The sequence below is a fragment of the Triturus cristatus genome, chromosome 7 (genome assembly GCF_964204655.1).
Source record: "Triturus cristatus chromosome 7, aTriCri1.1, whole genome shotgun sequence".
NCBI classification, from domain to species: Eukaryota; Metazoa; Chordata; class Amphibia; order Caudata; family Salamandridae; genus Triturus; species Triturus cristatus.
In genome coordinates, this window is record NC_140590.1 from 484,796,389 (window position 1) to 484,813,006 (window position 16,618).

Here is a 16,618-nt window from a genome sequence, read left to right on the forward strand (position 1 = left end):
TCAACGATGTAGAGTACTGTAGCGCGTGTCGCGTTGTTTATAATAGGGATATAGAATTTTCAGTCGAGTCTCGGCTTTGAATAAAAAAAAACGCACAGCAACGATCCCCAACCACATGAATCTGTACCGAAAAACGAAAGAAGCACATGAACGAAACGTTGTCGTGGCGACAGCTGTCAGGTAAATACAAATTATTCGTGGAATTACTAATAAATCGCAAGCAAACCGCTCACTCGCAGTACTGTTTCAAAATAATGCGCGACGTAAAAAGACATCCCACGTGACAGCTTTGTGGTCTTAGAGTATCATGTGACGCGCAGGAGGCCGGTCTGCAGTCACGTGATACAAACAGGAACCGACTGGTGCTGCTGGTTGGAAACGAAGCTGTTGAGACACTCACTGGAATTGCTGTGCCATGGCTCCAGACCCCTGGTGAGGCGATGGGTTGGGACCCTAGAGTGAAGGGGGAAGCCGGGCTTTCAAAAGCAAGAACGTGCTGGCGTAGAGAATAAGGCACTCGCATGTAGGGCTTCATCTCCTGTTGATACGGGACTACATCCCCCATAGTGCCTTAACAATGCTTTCCTATAGAATATATATTCAGAGCCACTGGAATTATGCGATGGGGAAGAAGCAAATTATGCGGATGGTTTGACTAAATTATGTAACTAGAAAAGGAAAATTATGCTGCATAATACTGCACGTTTTGTGATAGTATTACCTAATTGTTTATATTTTTCTTATATTAAGAATATCTTGGCAAAGTTGTATCTCGTTACTACCGGTTTTACACCAAAATACAGCAATTAATAACAGAAATATAGCCATTCATCCTGTGCACAGTAAAACCTTTGTGGTAAGTTTTGGATCTGTTCGAGCTACAAAACAAAAACATTTTGGTAGTAAGATCACAGGGTGACCAGGCGTCCTGGATTTGGAAGTACAGTCCTGTTTTTTTTTTACCAGCTATCCCGGCAGATTTTGGAAATGTGGGTCATGTCCTGGTTTTCAGAGAGGGTCGACTGAAAACAGTGGAAGCACATATGGAACATATTTAAGTGTACCAAAGCAGGACTAGTTAGCAGCTCCTATCAGAAGCAATTTAACTTAGAGGTACGATAATGGGGTTGAAAACTGCACTTTATTTTCTTAGTGTGTCGTTGTATGTGTTTTTGTGCTGATGTCCGCTGTCATTTTGTGCCCCCTGGGTTGATGTAAAATTGTAGTCCTTCTATTTTTGTCAAATGTCCCGGTTTTTGGTATTCATAATCTGGTCTCTTGATACAATCTGCATATTATCGAACAGACGATGGATTATGTGGCAAATGCAGCAAATCCATGGCTATGTGGAAAATGCAGCAGCCACAAAATCGCACAATTCAAGTGGCTTTGCTTATTGTAACTAGGAAACACAGCCTTGAACTTTGGCAGACCCTGCCCGCAAGAAATGCCAGCTTGCCACATAAGCACCCATAATTATTTATTTATTTTGGGTAAATGGGCAATATGCTTGGTTGTTCAAGGACAGCAAATTCTGCAATACTTTTTAGATCTCGCCTACGCAGCGCGCATGCGCTGCATAGGAGACCTTTACTCGTCGTGCAGCTCTTTTTCAAAGCGCATACTCGTGCTTGTGGCGACATACAGCTTGCGGAAGTGCACAGCGGCGCGCCACAAGCACATGTATGTGCTTTGAAAAAGAGCAGACTGAACGCGCACAAGTACTAGTTAATTAACTTTCGGGGCCGCAGGGCCGCGCTTGTGTTTCAGTGCTTGTTTGTTTTGTTATCCGGGGGCGAGGCATGCACGCTTGTTTTTACTGAACTCACACTGATGCTCCGTAACCGCGGCCTTTTAAATAGTTTTCGTTGCTGGTTTATAATTTAATCTTTTAATGTGTTTGCTTTCTGATTAGGGAATGTGTCGGCACTATATGCAATGATGCACTCAAGCTCAGTAACAGTTTTTTTGCATCTACTTAGTGCACGGTTATCATCATTTCCTGCTGAAACATGGAGAGTTAAGCACGTCACCAGTATTTTCATCAGTCGTAAAACACTTGCAGAGGACAGTCTAGCAATAGCATGCATTTCCTAATATACCGCTGCAGTGCCCTCAACTGTGGCAACATCCTCTTAGCGGTCTGTCGTGGTTCAACACTTATATCAATGACTTCACATGTTTTGGGGTCAAACTGCAACAGGAAATGCTGAGCAGGACTGTGTGAGTGCGGGACCTTCACATACCCCCTATTTATAATATGAACAGCAGGATATGCGATTCAGCTTTTATTTCGGATAATGGCTCTGTCCATCTGTGAGCTTTTCTTTAGGTTAAAGAGCAGAGCACCATGGGAGACACTGTCCCAACCAAATTATTCTTGGTTGCTCTTTGGGGGTTGCAAGGGAAAAAGAGGCAGCATGTTTTAAAACAGGCAGACTTTGCGTTTTGTTAATCACCTTTGGGAAACAAGTGAACACTGCGCTCCAGGGGCGGGAGGGCGTAATTAACCCGAGCCTTTGCAAATCCCCACAGGTGTTGCCCTACCTATCCTCACTGTCTAAAGTTCGGTTAAAATCAAGGCTTCTGATTCAAACCTGACCATGTTTTCGAGTGATCAGATTTTCAAGCCCATGGCTTTTCTTTTCAAATCCCTTCCACTATTTTGATCATGCACACAAGTAATGTTACTATTTTATATGCAAATTGCTAACAATAAAAATGATGAGTTGCTAAACGGCTTTTGAGCATTTGTGGAGTTCCTTGACTATCTCATGAGTCACAATTTGCTCAGGTGGTGTCTGTACAATCATCCACACATTTATGCAAATTATCTTTTTAATAAACGTTGAGTAAGTGCAAGCAAGCGCCGATATACGCTCACATGGTATCACCTCGGTCCTGTCTTTACAACTGGGAATCGCAATCTTATATTATATATTGCAATGTATTTAGTATCTTTCTGTTGTGATCCCTATTAAATTACTTTCAAGAGATCTGACTCTGCTCAGATGCTCTTTCAGAGTGATAAAAAGTCCACAGAGCATGCTGCCATCTACAGGGCCGGACTGGCCGTAGCGGGCACCGGGCAATCCCCTGGTGCGCCGCACGGGTAGGAGCTGGTTTTGGGCCCCTTGGGGCCGTTTTTGTTACAGGGCCGTTTTTGCAGCATAGCCGGGGGGGGGGGGGGCGGCTGAGCAGTTTGCCAGGGCCGGTTTTGGTTCCCAGTCCGGCCCTTGCTATGATGTAGAAGGGATCCGTAGCAAACTATTTTAGGTGATTTCATCACCTCCCCAACAAAAGATGGTCACATCTGCCATCTTCTCCCCGATGGTCGTATTTGTAACAAATACAATCCTCTGTTGTGTTGTCTGTGTCTAAAGCAACATGAATACTAATCTCCACCAATGCCCCTATAAATAGTTGTCACATAATATTTTTACCCTTGTCTTTTTTCATATCAGGAAGGCACAGGAAGCCTTTTGCAAGTGTCCTAATTAACATATTTGAGTGTAACGATAGTGAAGGGACAGGCAGCACCACACGACCCTCATCCTTTCTGTTTTAGTAGAATAATACAATCTCCCCTGTGAGATGGGTGAAACTGTGACTTGTTGCAGCGTTTTATTTGTTTTTCTCGTTAGGTGTAGGTGTTTCCAGTATCTTTTATTCTCTCTTATTAGTCTAACATAACACAGTGAAATTCTTTGGAAATAAATATTACATAAAAAGAGAGGTTTGCGAACCTTTTTCATTCCCTACTAACCCCCTTGCCATGGTGCATGGTGTCATGTGCAAAAAAATTATATTCACCATCACTGTGTTTTATCAAAGGGACATTTTGTTTTGAAAGCCAATAAACTGTACTCTGGGATTGTAACATAATAGAGTATTGACAGATGTCTTGAACTAGTCGGAGCTCTTGCGAGTTCACTCCTTAATCTGCCTTATTTAATTGTGGGGAGTTCTTATTTCCTTCATTATTTTTTTACTAGAAACAGAGCAGCCTTGCAAATCTTCTTGATTACAAATATGTAGCTTTCAATTTGGCTTTATTTGCATTTTTAGCTGAGTTAGTACAGTCATTTATATGACAAAGGAAGAATATCAGCATAATAAAAGGATAAGATTAATATGGATCACTGATTCCAAGATTCCTGTGAAGATAACTATCTCCTTTGTACAAAACAACTAAGCAATTTGAAACCTTATAACTTGTTTGTTATGCTTCCAAATTTAGTACTGCTTCAGTAACTTGTCTTTTTAGCATTTTATCCAAACAGGTACTCACACTTAATGTGTCATTTACATTGATAAACAAGCATTGGCATAGACAATAGGTCTCACCTTTGGGACCTTATAAGTGTTTAGCCATGCAACAGTTGATGTTGTTGCACCAAAGATATTGTGCTGCATAACTAAATACTTATTGGGTCCCAAAGGCGAGACCGATTGGCTATGCCAATGCTTGTTTGAAATGTAGCACTGCGATTCTCATAATGTTTTTGTGACTACCTGACTCGATAGGATGAGGGTCACTGAACAGCATGCAGAAGAATGCTGTGATAAATACAGACGTGCACACCCCGAGTTAATTTAGCGTAGTTTTGCCATCTCACTATATATCATAGGCAACAAGTGTTTCCTTTCCTGGGCCTGTAACGTACGAATTGCTACCAAGTTTCTCAGTCTACTGTTATATATTGGTGGGAGGTATTTGTTATGTGAGTGTAAGACAAATGAGTACGCTGACCGGGAGTTAAAATGCGTGTTGCAAAGGGTTTTGAATGTGTCAGTATTCTGCCAGAGTCGGGTAGCTCGTTAGGCAAAGGGCTGAGGTGCGTTAACATGTAGATACAAGCCGGGCTTTTGTATATATGGAACTTTTTTATCCAGATTGTATATTGTTACCTTAATATATTGGACATGCATACCACTGCTGCTTAATTTAAAGGAGTCAAACCAAGGCTCCGTCAATGAGATTACCTTGATTTTATCACATGAACGGCCAGGACGGAAACCAGCGCCTGTGATGATATGGATATGCGTTCTGAAAATGTTCAGAGACATGGGCCTACAATTTACAGAACCACAACACACACAAAGGAGTCGGGAAATGTATTCACCAAGGTGGCACGTGTTCAGTGTGAAAATACTGCCCTCACTCACAAAATTGTGCATGCTTCATCATTGGGCTTGCTTCAATACGCCCCTGCGCAGACCAATGCCTGGGGTGGAGCAAAAGCGAGGGGAAAACAATACAAAGATAAAAATTGGTATCACCGTAGAAAAATGCAGTGAAGGTTAAAACTAGGTCTTAAATGTCCCCTCTCGAAAATGTATTCCCGGGCCATGTGGCTAGGTTAAAAATGTGAAGGATGGTGGTGATATAAGAAGATTAAGATTTCCTTCACCCCTCCTTACTGCCAAGGTGTCAACTTTTTCTACCGTCTGATATGTGCCCGCAGTGTTGGGTCACTCCGGCATACATCAGGACCCTTTGGATCCCCAAATGTATGAACCTCCCTACATAGCTTAGGTGTGGAGAATTCCCCTAAATAAAGCACACGTGGTCACCTGTGGGGTGGGGGACAACAGACGGAGGAGAAAAACACAGTTACTTATAGATAGGCTAACTGTGCCCTCAATACTTATAGAATCCCCATCCCCTAATTGTTTATTCCCATATTACACCACTATCATGAGCCACCATGATGCTCGTACCCAATATGGTGTAGATTGGTAGCACCGTGTCCAAATTCAGACCAAACATACAAAATGGAACAGTGTTCATGAAATAATATCCGCAAGAAACCATTTTATCCATGACTGAAGTCCAATTAAAACCCTTGTGACTACTAGCACTGCAAGAAAATCAAAACAAACTCACTGAGGCTCATTTACTAAATCGCCTCAAACTAGCGAGATGTTTGGGAGTGACACTCTGTAGTCAAACTTAATGAGGAAAAAAAACGTATACATAATGAGGTTAAACATGAGCATGATTATTCAGATTTTTCAGACTTTACCCTCAGGGGTGGGTAATCACGTTCATTTCCATTCATAGTGTAAGTCCATGTAGCAATATGGATTGTGACAGCTACAAACTGCTTTCTGGATTGGAGTGAACATGGGTTTAAGGTTAAACATATCAACCCGTCCACCACCGGGGTCTATCATCCAAGTGCACATTCAAGAATGCCTGTATTGAGTATCAACACGCAGCCTGTCCCGTATTTAAATATAGCCTACGGTTGATATCCTGGCTCGTGGAACCCCACCCCTAGCTCCTTACTTCATCTAGGTGAGTGCACTGCTTGGATAGTTTCCAGATCTCGCCGTGTAGGTAGCGAGATCCTCCTCCCCTCTTCCCTGAGGAGTTCCAGTCACATGAGCGGCGTCGCGTGTCACATGTAGGGGTGTGGAATTTATTAAAATATCTACTTGTCCATGGGGCAGGTTGCTTCATAAATCTACTTGTCCTGTAACAAAATCCACTTGTCCCTTTGGTGCCATGTAGTGCGGTGACAAATTATGTCAGCAATCTCATTGTATAAGAGCTGTTATATAGCCTCGCTGATTATACCAGGGGTCATTCCATGGTAGTGTTTTAATACTAGCAATCCCTCTAGGTTGCCACGTTTCACCAGATCTACATACTGGTACTGAAGGTAGTAGTAAACCTACTAACTTGCATGTTTTAGGGGTTTTCAACAACTCTTTTCTAATCTTTTCCCATACTGAGAAATGTTGGAGATTTACTCCTGATAATGGCAGACGTAAACCTTCTTCCAGAGTTTGGAAAAAAGTGGTTGGAGGGAAAATGAGCTTGCAAACACTCAGGTTTTTGCATGAGCTTTTCTACTCATGCATATTAGCTCATGCTAAAATGCAGTTCACAAATATTTTCTAGGAGTACAATTTCTTGCCCGACTTCAGTAAATTCTTGTGAATTCACAAAAGCCATATAGCTGCACTTAATGTAAGGGCACTTATGAGACTTTCTTTAATAATTGGGCCCCTAATTTGGTCTGGCGTTAACCATGACCTTTTGTGTTTTTTAAAATTCTCTCTCTCTGTGTGTATCAGCTGGCTTCACTGTGAGTGACCGCATTCTGCTCTTTCACAAGGAGCATATTGGCGCACAAAGTCGTTTTGTTCAGTGCCAATAACTAATGTGGCAGTGTGTGCTTTTTTGAGAGCAAAAACAAGGTTTGCTTTTGCCAATGTTTGTTATAATGGTGAGGCCCCTGCAGCTCTCACATCAATAAGGTTTTACAAAAACCATGCCAAGTTACGCATTGCCAAAACTAAAAAGCTGATGACCAATTTCAGACCCACTGGCTTTGCCAATGCTTGTTTATTTTTATGTTGCCCATAATCTTAATGAAACTGGTTACACTGATTTTCTAATATGAATATTTTTGGGAAATACTACCTTGCATCAACACATTTTAACACATGTTATTAAATGATGCTGCAAAGAAATGGTATGTGAAATCTTATAGTAGTTTAGCAAAATGTTTTTTTCCCCCCCTACTTTCATTATGCTTGGAACATTTTATATTGAAAGCAAAGAATCATTAATCTTGCTTCAAGCTTCTGAAAATATTTGATTCTAATCAAAGAGCGTTCTGGGAGCATTATGCATAGCCTCATATTGCTAAACTTTGAAACCTTGTACACATTTTTCTACAGGAACCAGTCAGTAGTGCAGTCAGAGCTTACATTTATTTAGAGCACTCACCCGAATAATAAAGGCTTTCAATTAATGAAACATAAATATAATTTGAATAGCATTAACATATGCACACAAATATTAACTTAACTGCAGGCAGTGCCCTTCCCTGACCCTTAATGTGGCACTGCAAACTGGCAGCCAAAGGGTTTGTGCTGCAGGGGGTTGGGCCTACTTGTCCCAAGGACAAAATACTCATTAAAACTTGTTGCCCTTGACCCCAAACAATAGGTCCTGGGCGTCGGGCTATAGGAATTCCACATCCCTGACATGACTGCGACGTCTACAATGTCATTCGCGTAGTTTTCCCGGACTGTTGCCTTCCAGTGTTTTTTTTCAATGCAGGCTGGCAACTGTATTTAGTGAAAGTCATCGGAGGGCAAGCTCCACGATGACAAGACCATGATCCCCCCCGATGTGTTACTAAATTATGTTTATTACAATGCTGTTGGTGCTGCTGTGTCAGTAGCAAGAGACCTGATTTTTTGGCAGTCCAAGGAAAATAACTAATTTGCTCTAAGTTAACAAATGAGGAATAGAAAAATGTCAGTCTATTACCCCTAAGAATTGACTTCAACGTTGATAAAACAACTTTATTGAGTATTAGTAACTGACCACCAGGCTACCTGGTTGTGCATGAAAAATAGCTCCTTCATAACTAAGTGACCACAAAAGTTTCAATAAAGTGTTAGGTGAACTAATTACTCTGGTGTTTGGACATACCGTACAAAATATGTTCCAGCTAGGAGCAATACACGTAAGTAATCATAGGAAAACTATTCATGGTGTCTATCTATCTAGAACTGGGTCATCATAGTGTTAGCCTCTCAACATAGGTGGATTTGATATATCCCCCAGTGTGGTGAAGGCTCAGGATATAGTACAGAACGAGCGCCATATGGGTAACAAAACCCCTACCCTCACAACAAACTGATATTTGTACAAGCCTATCTGTATAAGCTGTTCAATGGAACATCATCATTCAATCCCACCTCGTGGCTCTTTAGTCTATACACCCACTTCTGCTCCCTCATTAGAAGTAGTCGCTTTTTATTCCCGTTATATAGGTTGATTCTGGGTGATGAATCGTCTGGACAGAGATTTCTGGAGTGGCTAAATGGTCGTAACCCCCTTGTTACATTTCACTTCTACTGTAACCAACACTGAATTACCATTTCTGGATTTGGTTATTGAACCCAAAGGAGGAGGGCTTTCCACTCGTGTCTACCATAAACCGACAGACAAAAACTCCTTACTCTCATTTGAGAGCTTCCACCCTAAGTCTCTTAGAGAGAATTTACCAGTGGGACAATTCTTCTGCTTCCGACGGAACTGCACGGACAACTTTTAATGAGGAAGCTGCGCTTCTGACCAAGAAACTCCACAGCAGAGGATATCCAGAAAAAGAGATAAAGAAAGCCAGAAAGAGAGCAACAAATACAAACAGAGATAACATACTGGAAAAGGTGAAAAAATCAATGGTTCCCAAGACAGTCTGTGTTACCACTTTCAATACAGCCTCACATCACATAAAACGACTGATATTAAAGAATTGGCAGATATTGAATTCCAATAGCTTGAATTTGGATAAACCTTTATTCTCTTTCAAGAGAAATGCCAACTTGAATGATTTATTGGTCCACACACGACCCCCAGGTCTCTAGACGATGACGATACAAGGTCAATTGTCATTGACTCCAATCACAGGACACACAAGATGTGGTTCTTTTGATGTTTGCCATCTGACTAAGGCTTCTAGAAGTGTAGATGTGGGCCTACCCCATCCATGGGAACAAAAAACACACACGAACTGTAACTCAGAAAATGTGATCTATTTAATAATATGCCCATGTTATGTTATGTTAAGCAAGGATTTTTAGAGCGTACAGCAACTCAACAGAGTGTCCCGGCGTTGGGACAGAAGAGACGAGAGACCTAAAACTCAAAGACCGAGGGGGGCTAGTTCATTAAGGTAATTGTTGGAACATCCTGGTTTTTAACTGTTTTCTAAAGGCCAACAGGGTCGTGGCCTGCCTGAGTGGTAATGGCAAGATGTTCCACGAATGAGCAACTTGCAGTTGAAATGAACGACCGCCACAGCGAACTCTACAAAAGGTAGGCGTCGTGATTAAGTGTTGATGTGCTGATCTAAGCGATCTGCGTTGCGTATAATAGAGGTTTCTTTTCCGTATGTAATGGGCCCCCAGCCCATGAAGCGCTTTATAAGTAAGAACTAGGGCTTTCAAAATAATTCTGGACCGAACAGGCAACCAGTGTAGTTTCTTCAGATGGTGAGTAATTCGTTCTCTGGTCCCTAGCTTGAGGACTGCTCTGGCAGCGGAATTCTGAACAATCTGAAGCCTGTTCAGTAAGAACTCTGGCAGGCCCAGATAAAGGATATTGACATAATCCAATCTGGAGGTGACAAGAGCCTGAACCACTGTCTTTCTGTGCAGAGTCGGTAACAGGTCGAGAAATTTCCTAAGCATTTTCAAGAGTCCAAAACACGTGCCAGCCACTGTCTGAACTTGAGTTCTCATGGATAGCATATCATCCATCTTTACTCCCAAGTTTTTGACAGTGTTAACTGCCATCTGGGGAGGCGACATTTCGTCTGGCCACCATTGCTTCCAGACATCCAGAGGGGGGCGGTACCAAAGAAGATAATTTCCGACTTCTCTGGGTTGCATTTAAGTTGGTTGAGTTGGAACCAAGCGAACACTTCTGTCAAACAATGAATGTCATAAACATACATTGGCATGACTACCAGAAAGGTTAAAATACGCATTATGGAGCACAGAAGGAAAATCAGATGCCAGAAATCTAACAAAGTTCACGACACACTACCTTGAGGAACATCACACAATAAATGATCTATCCTGGACAGTGCTGGACAAACCCAGAATCATCATATATAACGGGTTAGAAATGGGATTTCTGGTTGGCTAGGGCTTGCGCCGAAGCCAAGCAGAAACCACCACTCTAGTCAGGGCAAGGGAGTTACATGTTGAAGATAACCCCTGCTCACCCCCTTGGTAGCTTGGCACGAGCAGTCAGGCTTTTCCCAGAGGCAATGTGTAAAGTGTTTGCGCAACACACACACACACAGCAGCAGCACACTAGGCACACCACAAAAGAAACTCCACACAAGGTTATATCAAGAATAGCCTTTGTATTATCATAAACACATTAGAATCATAATCACACATTATACACTGTGCCAACTGGCACTGGGCAATATTCACAGGGGATTATATACAGGATCCTGTATATAATCCCCTGTGAATATTGCCCAGTGCCAGTTGGCACAGTGTATAGTGTGTGATTATGATTCTAATGTGTTTATGATAATACAAAGGCTATTCTTGATATAACCTTGTGTGGAGTTTCTTTTGTGGTGTGCCTAGTGTGCTCGCATTAGCATTAGATACCATAGCATGACATGAGGCATAAACCTCATTAGGCCCAAACCTCATTAGCATAAACACATTGTGCATTAGGCCTCACCAGCATAAACACATTATGCAATAACCTCATAAGCATAAACACATTACGGAATAGATATCACCTTGAGCCAATAACAGTAGGCATAAATCACATCATGCAGTAGACATCACATTAGGGCTTTGCGCCCTGCCAACATAAACCTGACCCCCAGGCCAACTGGCCTTTTACTGGGGCTCAAATGCCCTATGTCCAGATAGTCAGGGCGTAAGCTGTGGGCCTTCCACTGGCCCCTTGGCTGCCCATGCAGCAGAAACACAGTGCGCAGATGCGCTGGGGGCGTGGGGTGCAACTCACCCCTTCCTTAGGAAAACACAAATGCTCCCGTGGGGCAGCTGCCTGCGCTCCTGCGGTGCAGCTGGGGAAATGCGGCCTGGCACAACTGTGCCTCCTGGGTCCTACTGGAACTCTAAAACAATGTGGCCCCAAAGATAAATGGCACTGGCACCCCTGTGCCTGGCGAGCCCCACTCTGGGACTCTGTCAACAAATGACCCCCTTGTTGCAGCTGCCGCTCAATCCATCACTGACCTGGGAAGAGGACTCCAGGTCCCAGAAAGACTGTACAGACACCACCTGATGCGCTGCTCGTCTGTATAGCGCCTTCCCGCACCCGCTTCGCGGGTGCCACTGCGGGAGTTTGAACTTTGCCGCTCAATCCATCACTGACCTGAGAAGAGGACTCCAGGTCCCAGAAAGCCTGTGCAGACACCACCTGACGTGCTGCTCGTGTATATAGCGCCTTGCCGCATCCGCTTCGGGGTGCCACTGCGGGAGTTTGAACTTTGCCGCTCAATCCATCACTAACCTGGTAAGAGGACTCCGGGTCCCAGAAAGCCTGTGCAGACATCACCTGACGCGCTACTCGTCTATATAGCGCCTTGCCGCACCCGCTTCGCGGGTGCCGCTGCGGGAGTTTGAACTTTGCCGCTCAATCCATCACTGACATGGGAAGAGGACTCCAGGTCCCAGAAAGACTGTACAGACACCACCTGACGCGCTGCTCGTCTGTATAGCGCCTTGCCGCACCCGCTTCGCGGGTGCCACTGCAGGAGTTTGAGCTTTGCCGCTCAATCCATTACTGACCTGAGAAGAGGACTCCAGGTCCCAGAAAGCCTGTGCAGACACCACCTGACGTGCTGCTCGTCTATATAGCGCCTTGCCGCATCCGCTTCGGGGTTCCACTGCGGGAGATTGAACTTTGCCGCTCAATCCATCACTGACCTGGGAAGAGGACTCCAGGTCCCAGAAAGCCTGTGCAGACACCACCTGACGAGATGCCACGAAAGAATACCACACAGATGAAAACATCAGGTGTGTGACAAAGATAATACCACTGGATAGCATGAACCAAACATATCTCCCATTCATTACAGAAAACATAACATCTCGTAATGATAATTTAAACCTTTTGGATAGTACTGAGAAATTGTATCCAGAAAGTTTCTTGTTGTGCTAACCTAGTGTTCATATTTATGCTGCCTTTATGAGTGATGTTTTCTAAGATGGTAAATCTTAGTTGTGGGATAGTGTGTGTCATGTCTATCCAATGTGCTGCTAGGCAAGAGTGTTTATTCTTATTGCGTATCATGCTTTTATGCTCAATAATACGGGTTTTGATTTTTCGGGAAGTTCTCCCCACCTAGATAAGTCTGCATGGGCAACGGATAGCGTATATGACTCCTGTGTTGCAATCTGAGGTATGTTTTAGTTTTATCGGTTTTCCAGTGTGTGGAGGATGAAAAATATTTCAAAGAATGACATTTCCGCATTGTCCACAGTTGAAGCATTTCCTCATGCCCTTGAATCCGGAGGTCAATTGTATGGGTTTTTTTTTTTTAAATCTCTCTGAGATTTTTGGAACGGGTGTGCGCAAAAAGAGGTTTATCCATGAATAATTCTTGGAAATCTGGTTCCTGTTCCACATTTCCCATCTCTTTCTTATGATCTTCTTAATTTTTGTGGCTTCCACAGAATGTTTCAACACGAATATTGCACATTTGTTTGTGGTTTTTGGAAATTGCGATTGAGGTGTTTTTTTCACTCATGTTCCAACACACAGATACCCACCCAGACACAGGAGAGATTTTGACCCAGAAGCAATTTCATGGCGCCTATTTCGCACAAAACTCTAGATACATTTGAATTACTTGTCAAAAAAGACATTCAGGGCATCCAATCCCAACATCCCAATCACAAGATTTAACATCCCAGAAACAGAAGATTTTTAGATCTGAGTTCAGACACCAGTCTCACATTTCAACCTGCAGACAAGGGGGGAGCCATTGTAGTAATGGACAAATAATTTTATGACTTAAAAGTGAATGATCATGTACTAAACACCAATACTTACATTCAGCTACCATCTGATCCTACAAAGGAATTCATGATTATCTTGGAACAGATTCTCAATCATGCACAAGAGATGGGATGGGTTGGGTTACAAACACCACTAAACGGTTTTTACAACCCTCAAATCCTCAAATACCTCACTTGTGCATGCTGCCAAAGATGCATAAAAACGCAGTTAACCCTCCATTCCGCCCTATTGTCGCAGGATGCGGTTCTATACATGAAGCTATTGGCCAATACAGTGACTTTCATCGACAACCACTAGTTCAAACATGGAGTTCCTAGGTAAAAGATACCACGGATTGTCTGATCAAATTGCAAAGTATAAAACACACCTTCAATGAAGACACCTTACTTTGCACCATAGATTTGGTTGCACTTTACACCTCTATCCCTCATGGTGAGGGGATAGAAGCGGTGGACTGGAGAATACTCAACAATCAGTCTGAACAAGTTCGCAGGATTTTTCTGTTGGCACTATTAGAATTTTCATTATATCACAGCTACTTTACTTGGGATGATAAATTCTTTTTACACCAAGCTGGCACTTCTATGGGCTTTCCCGGAGCTCCCTCATACGCAAATACCTACATGGCAGCTTTTGAAGATAAATACATCTTGAACAACGAGCAATGGGAGAGACATTTAGTCATGTATATGAGATACATTGACGACATCTTGATTATATGGCAAGGGAATCAAGTAACATTGGAACAGAACATCCTACAACTCAATCACTCAAACTCACAAGATTCAATTCCTGGATATCGAAATAAGGAACATAGCAACAAGTATAGAAAGTTCAGTATATCGTAAACCTACGGATAAAAACAATGCTTTACACTTTACTAGTTTCCATGCGTTTTCATTAAAAAGACATCTCCCGGTGTCTCAGTTCATCAGAATCACAAGAATTTCCTTGAATGCTATGGAATCCGACAAATTAATTCAGGATCAATTAGAGAGATGTCGCTGATGGGGATATCCACCTGAGGTTTTGGAAAATGCCAGGTCAAGAGTGGAGATGGAAAAAACGTGAGGACCTTCTCATCAACCAACCAAAAACCACAAACAAACGCGGAATATTCGTGTTGAAACATTCCGTGGATACAACAAAAATTAAGAAGATCATAAGAAAGAGATGGGAAATTGTGGAACAGGAACCAGATTTCCAGGAATTATTCATGGATAAACCTCTTTTTGCGCACACCCGTTCCAAAAATCTCAGAGAGATTTTAAAACCAAAACCCATACAATTGACCTCAGGATTCAAGGGCATGAGGAAATGCTTCAACTGTGGACAATGGGGAAATGTCATTCTTGGAAATATTTTTCATCATCCACACACTGGAAAACCGACAAAACTAAAACATACCTCAGATTGCAACACAGAAGGAGACCTATACGTTATCCGTGGCCTATGCGGACTTATCTATGTGGGGAGAACTTCCAGAAAAATCAAAACCCGTATTATTGAGCAATAAAGCATGATACTCAATAAGAATAGACACTCTTGCCTAGCAGCACATTGAGCTAAGATTTACCATCTTAGAAAACATCACTCATAAAGGCAGCATAGATATGAACACTAGGTTAGCACCTTTTAGATAAAATTTCTCAATACTATCATTCCAAAAGGTTTAAATGATCATTATGAGATGTTATGTTTTCTGTAATGCATGGGAGATATGTTTGATTCTTGCTATCCAGTGGTATTATCTTTGTCACACACCTGATGTTTTCATCTGTGTGGTATTCTTTCGTGACATCTTGTCATTGTACATCTGCACTTGCTCCTACTATCACCCATTAAGTTTTTATTACAACACTCGTAGAAGTCGTTCTTCTCACTCGTCTCTCTGAAAATCTCAACCTGAACGCCGTTCGTACTTGCATACGTCGGATTAGTGGTAAGACGGTATTTCCGCACACTCGTAGATATTCTCAGGGTTCAAGATAGCATGTCACTAGTCAAAATATGTTTTCAATTATAGTGGACTAAACCTTATTATTTAAGCCCGTCATGGCCGTGGATAACGTTTTGAGTACCAAGGAGAACCTAATGTATGTTTGGATTAAGTTAATGCTTAGATGGTTAGGTGTCGATAAAGATTTTTCAAACTTTGAACATCAGGTGCGGTTACCTTTCAGTCTATTGGGCATGCGCTAAATTTAGGTGACGCGCAGAGATGCCACGTACACTCTTAAAGTCTGGGGTCTCAGCGGCTCAGCTACACGGTGGAATCGGAGATTAACGTTTATGCCTGAACCTTCTTAAAACCGGTAAGCGGGACATCTGCATTACGTCGCGAATTACAGGAGTCTGTTAGCTGCCGTTCGAATGGTTTATGATTGTTGGTTTTTCGTGTTACAGATCACGTTCGACAGTCAAGCACCGCCTCCGATAGATTTCTTGTTAGAGCCTCTTCTACTATCAGTAAGCTTGAGAACAGTATTATGCAGCAGATTTTAAGTATGCTGCCGCTCCTGCGGCTCATTGACTAACGGTATCTTTTGTTATAGATTACTTTCATCCATCAAGTTCGCCCTACAGTAGCTCTGTTGAATTATCAACGGCACAGGTAAAACCCGTTTACTACATGAGACAGAGTTCTCTTTTTATAGCTCTCACAATACATTTTCCTGACACGAGTTATGTTTGTTTTTCAGTTCCTGTAGAAAGTTAAACGCCCCAGGGGAACACGGTTTCACCGCGATACCCCTTTCAGTTTTCATGAACTATGAATTTAACTCGTATGTACAACAAGGCACCGCGTGATTCACTTTTCATTGAGCACATAGGTTTCACTACCTCAATTTTTCAGCAAGTGAGCATGTTTTAAGTGACTTTTATACACAAGCACTCAGACCTTCCAGCACTGACTTTTTTCTTATGGGCTGACTGATTTTCATCACGGTTAACATTCAGTTTTTTATGTCCTGGTTACCCGCCTGTTACCTCTTTACTTCTACACACTTTTGACATCAGGGTTTTTAGGTCTAGCACTTTTTATTATCCCTACCT

General features: G+C 42.4%; 1 protein-coding gene across 1 annotated transcript in view; it reads left to right on the forward strand.

The window, feature by feature from the left end:
- Positions 1-303: 303 nt before the first annotated feature.
- The window catches only part of STX8 (syntaxin 8), a 975,973-nt gene continuing 959,658 nt past the window's right edge, over positions 304-16,618 (forward strand). Inside the window, exon 1 of the mRNA XM_085616822.1 lies at positions 304-432. Within this exon, the coding sequence (XP_085472948.1) occupies positions 416-432 (17 nt within the window). The 5' untranslated portion in view covers positions 304-415. The remainder of the gene's footprint in view (positions 433-16,618) is intronic.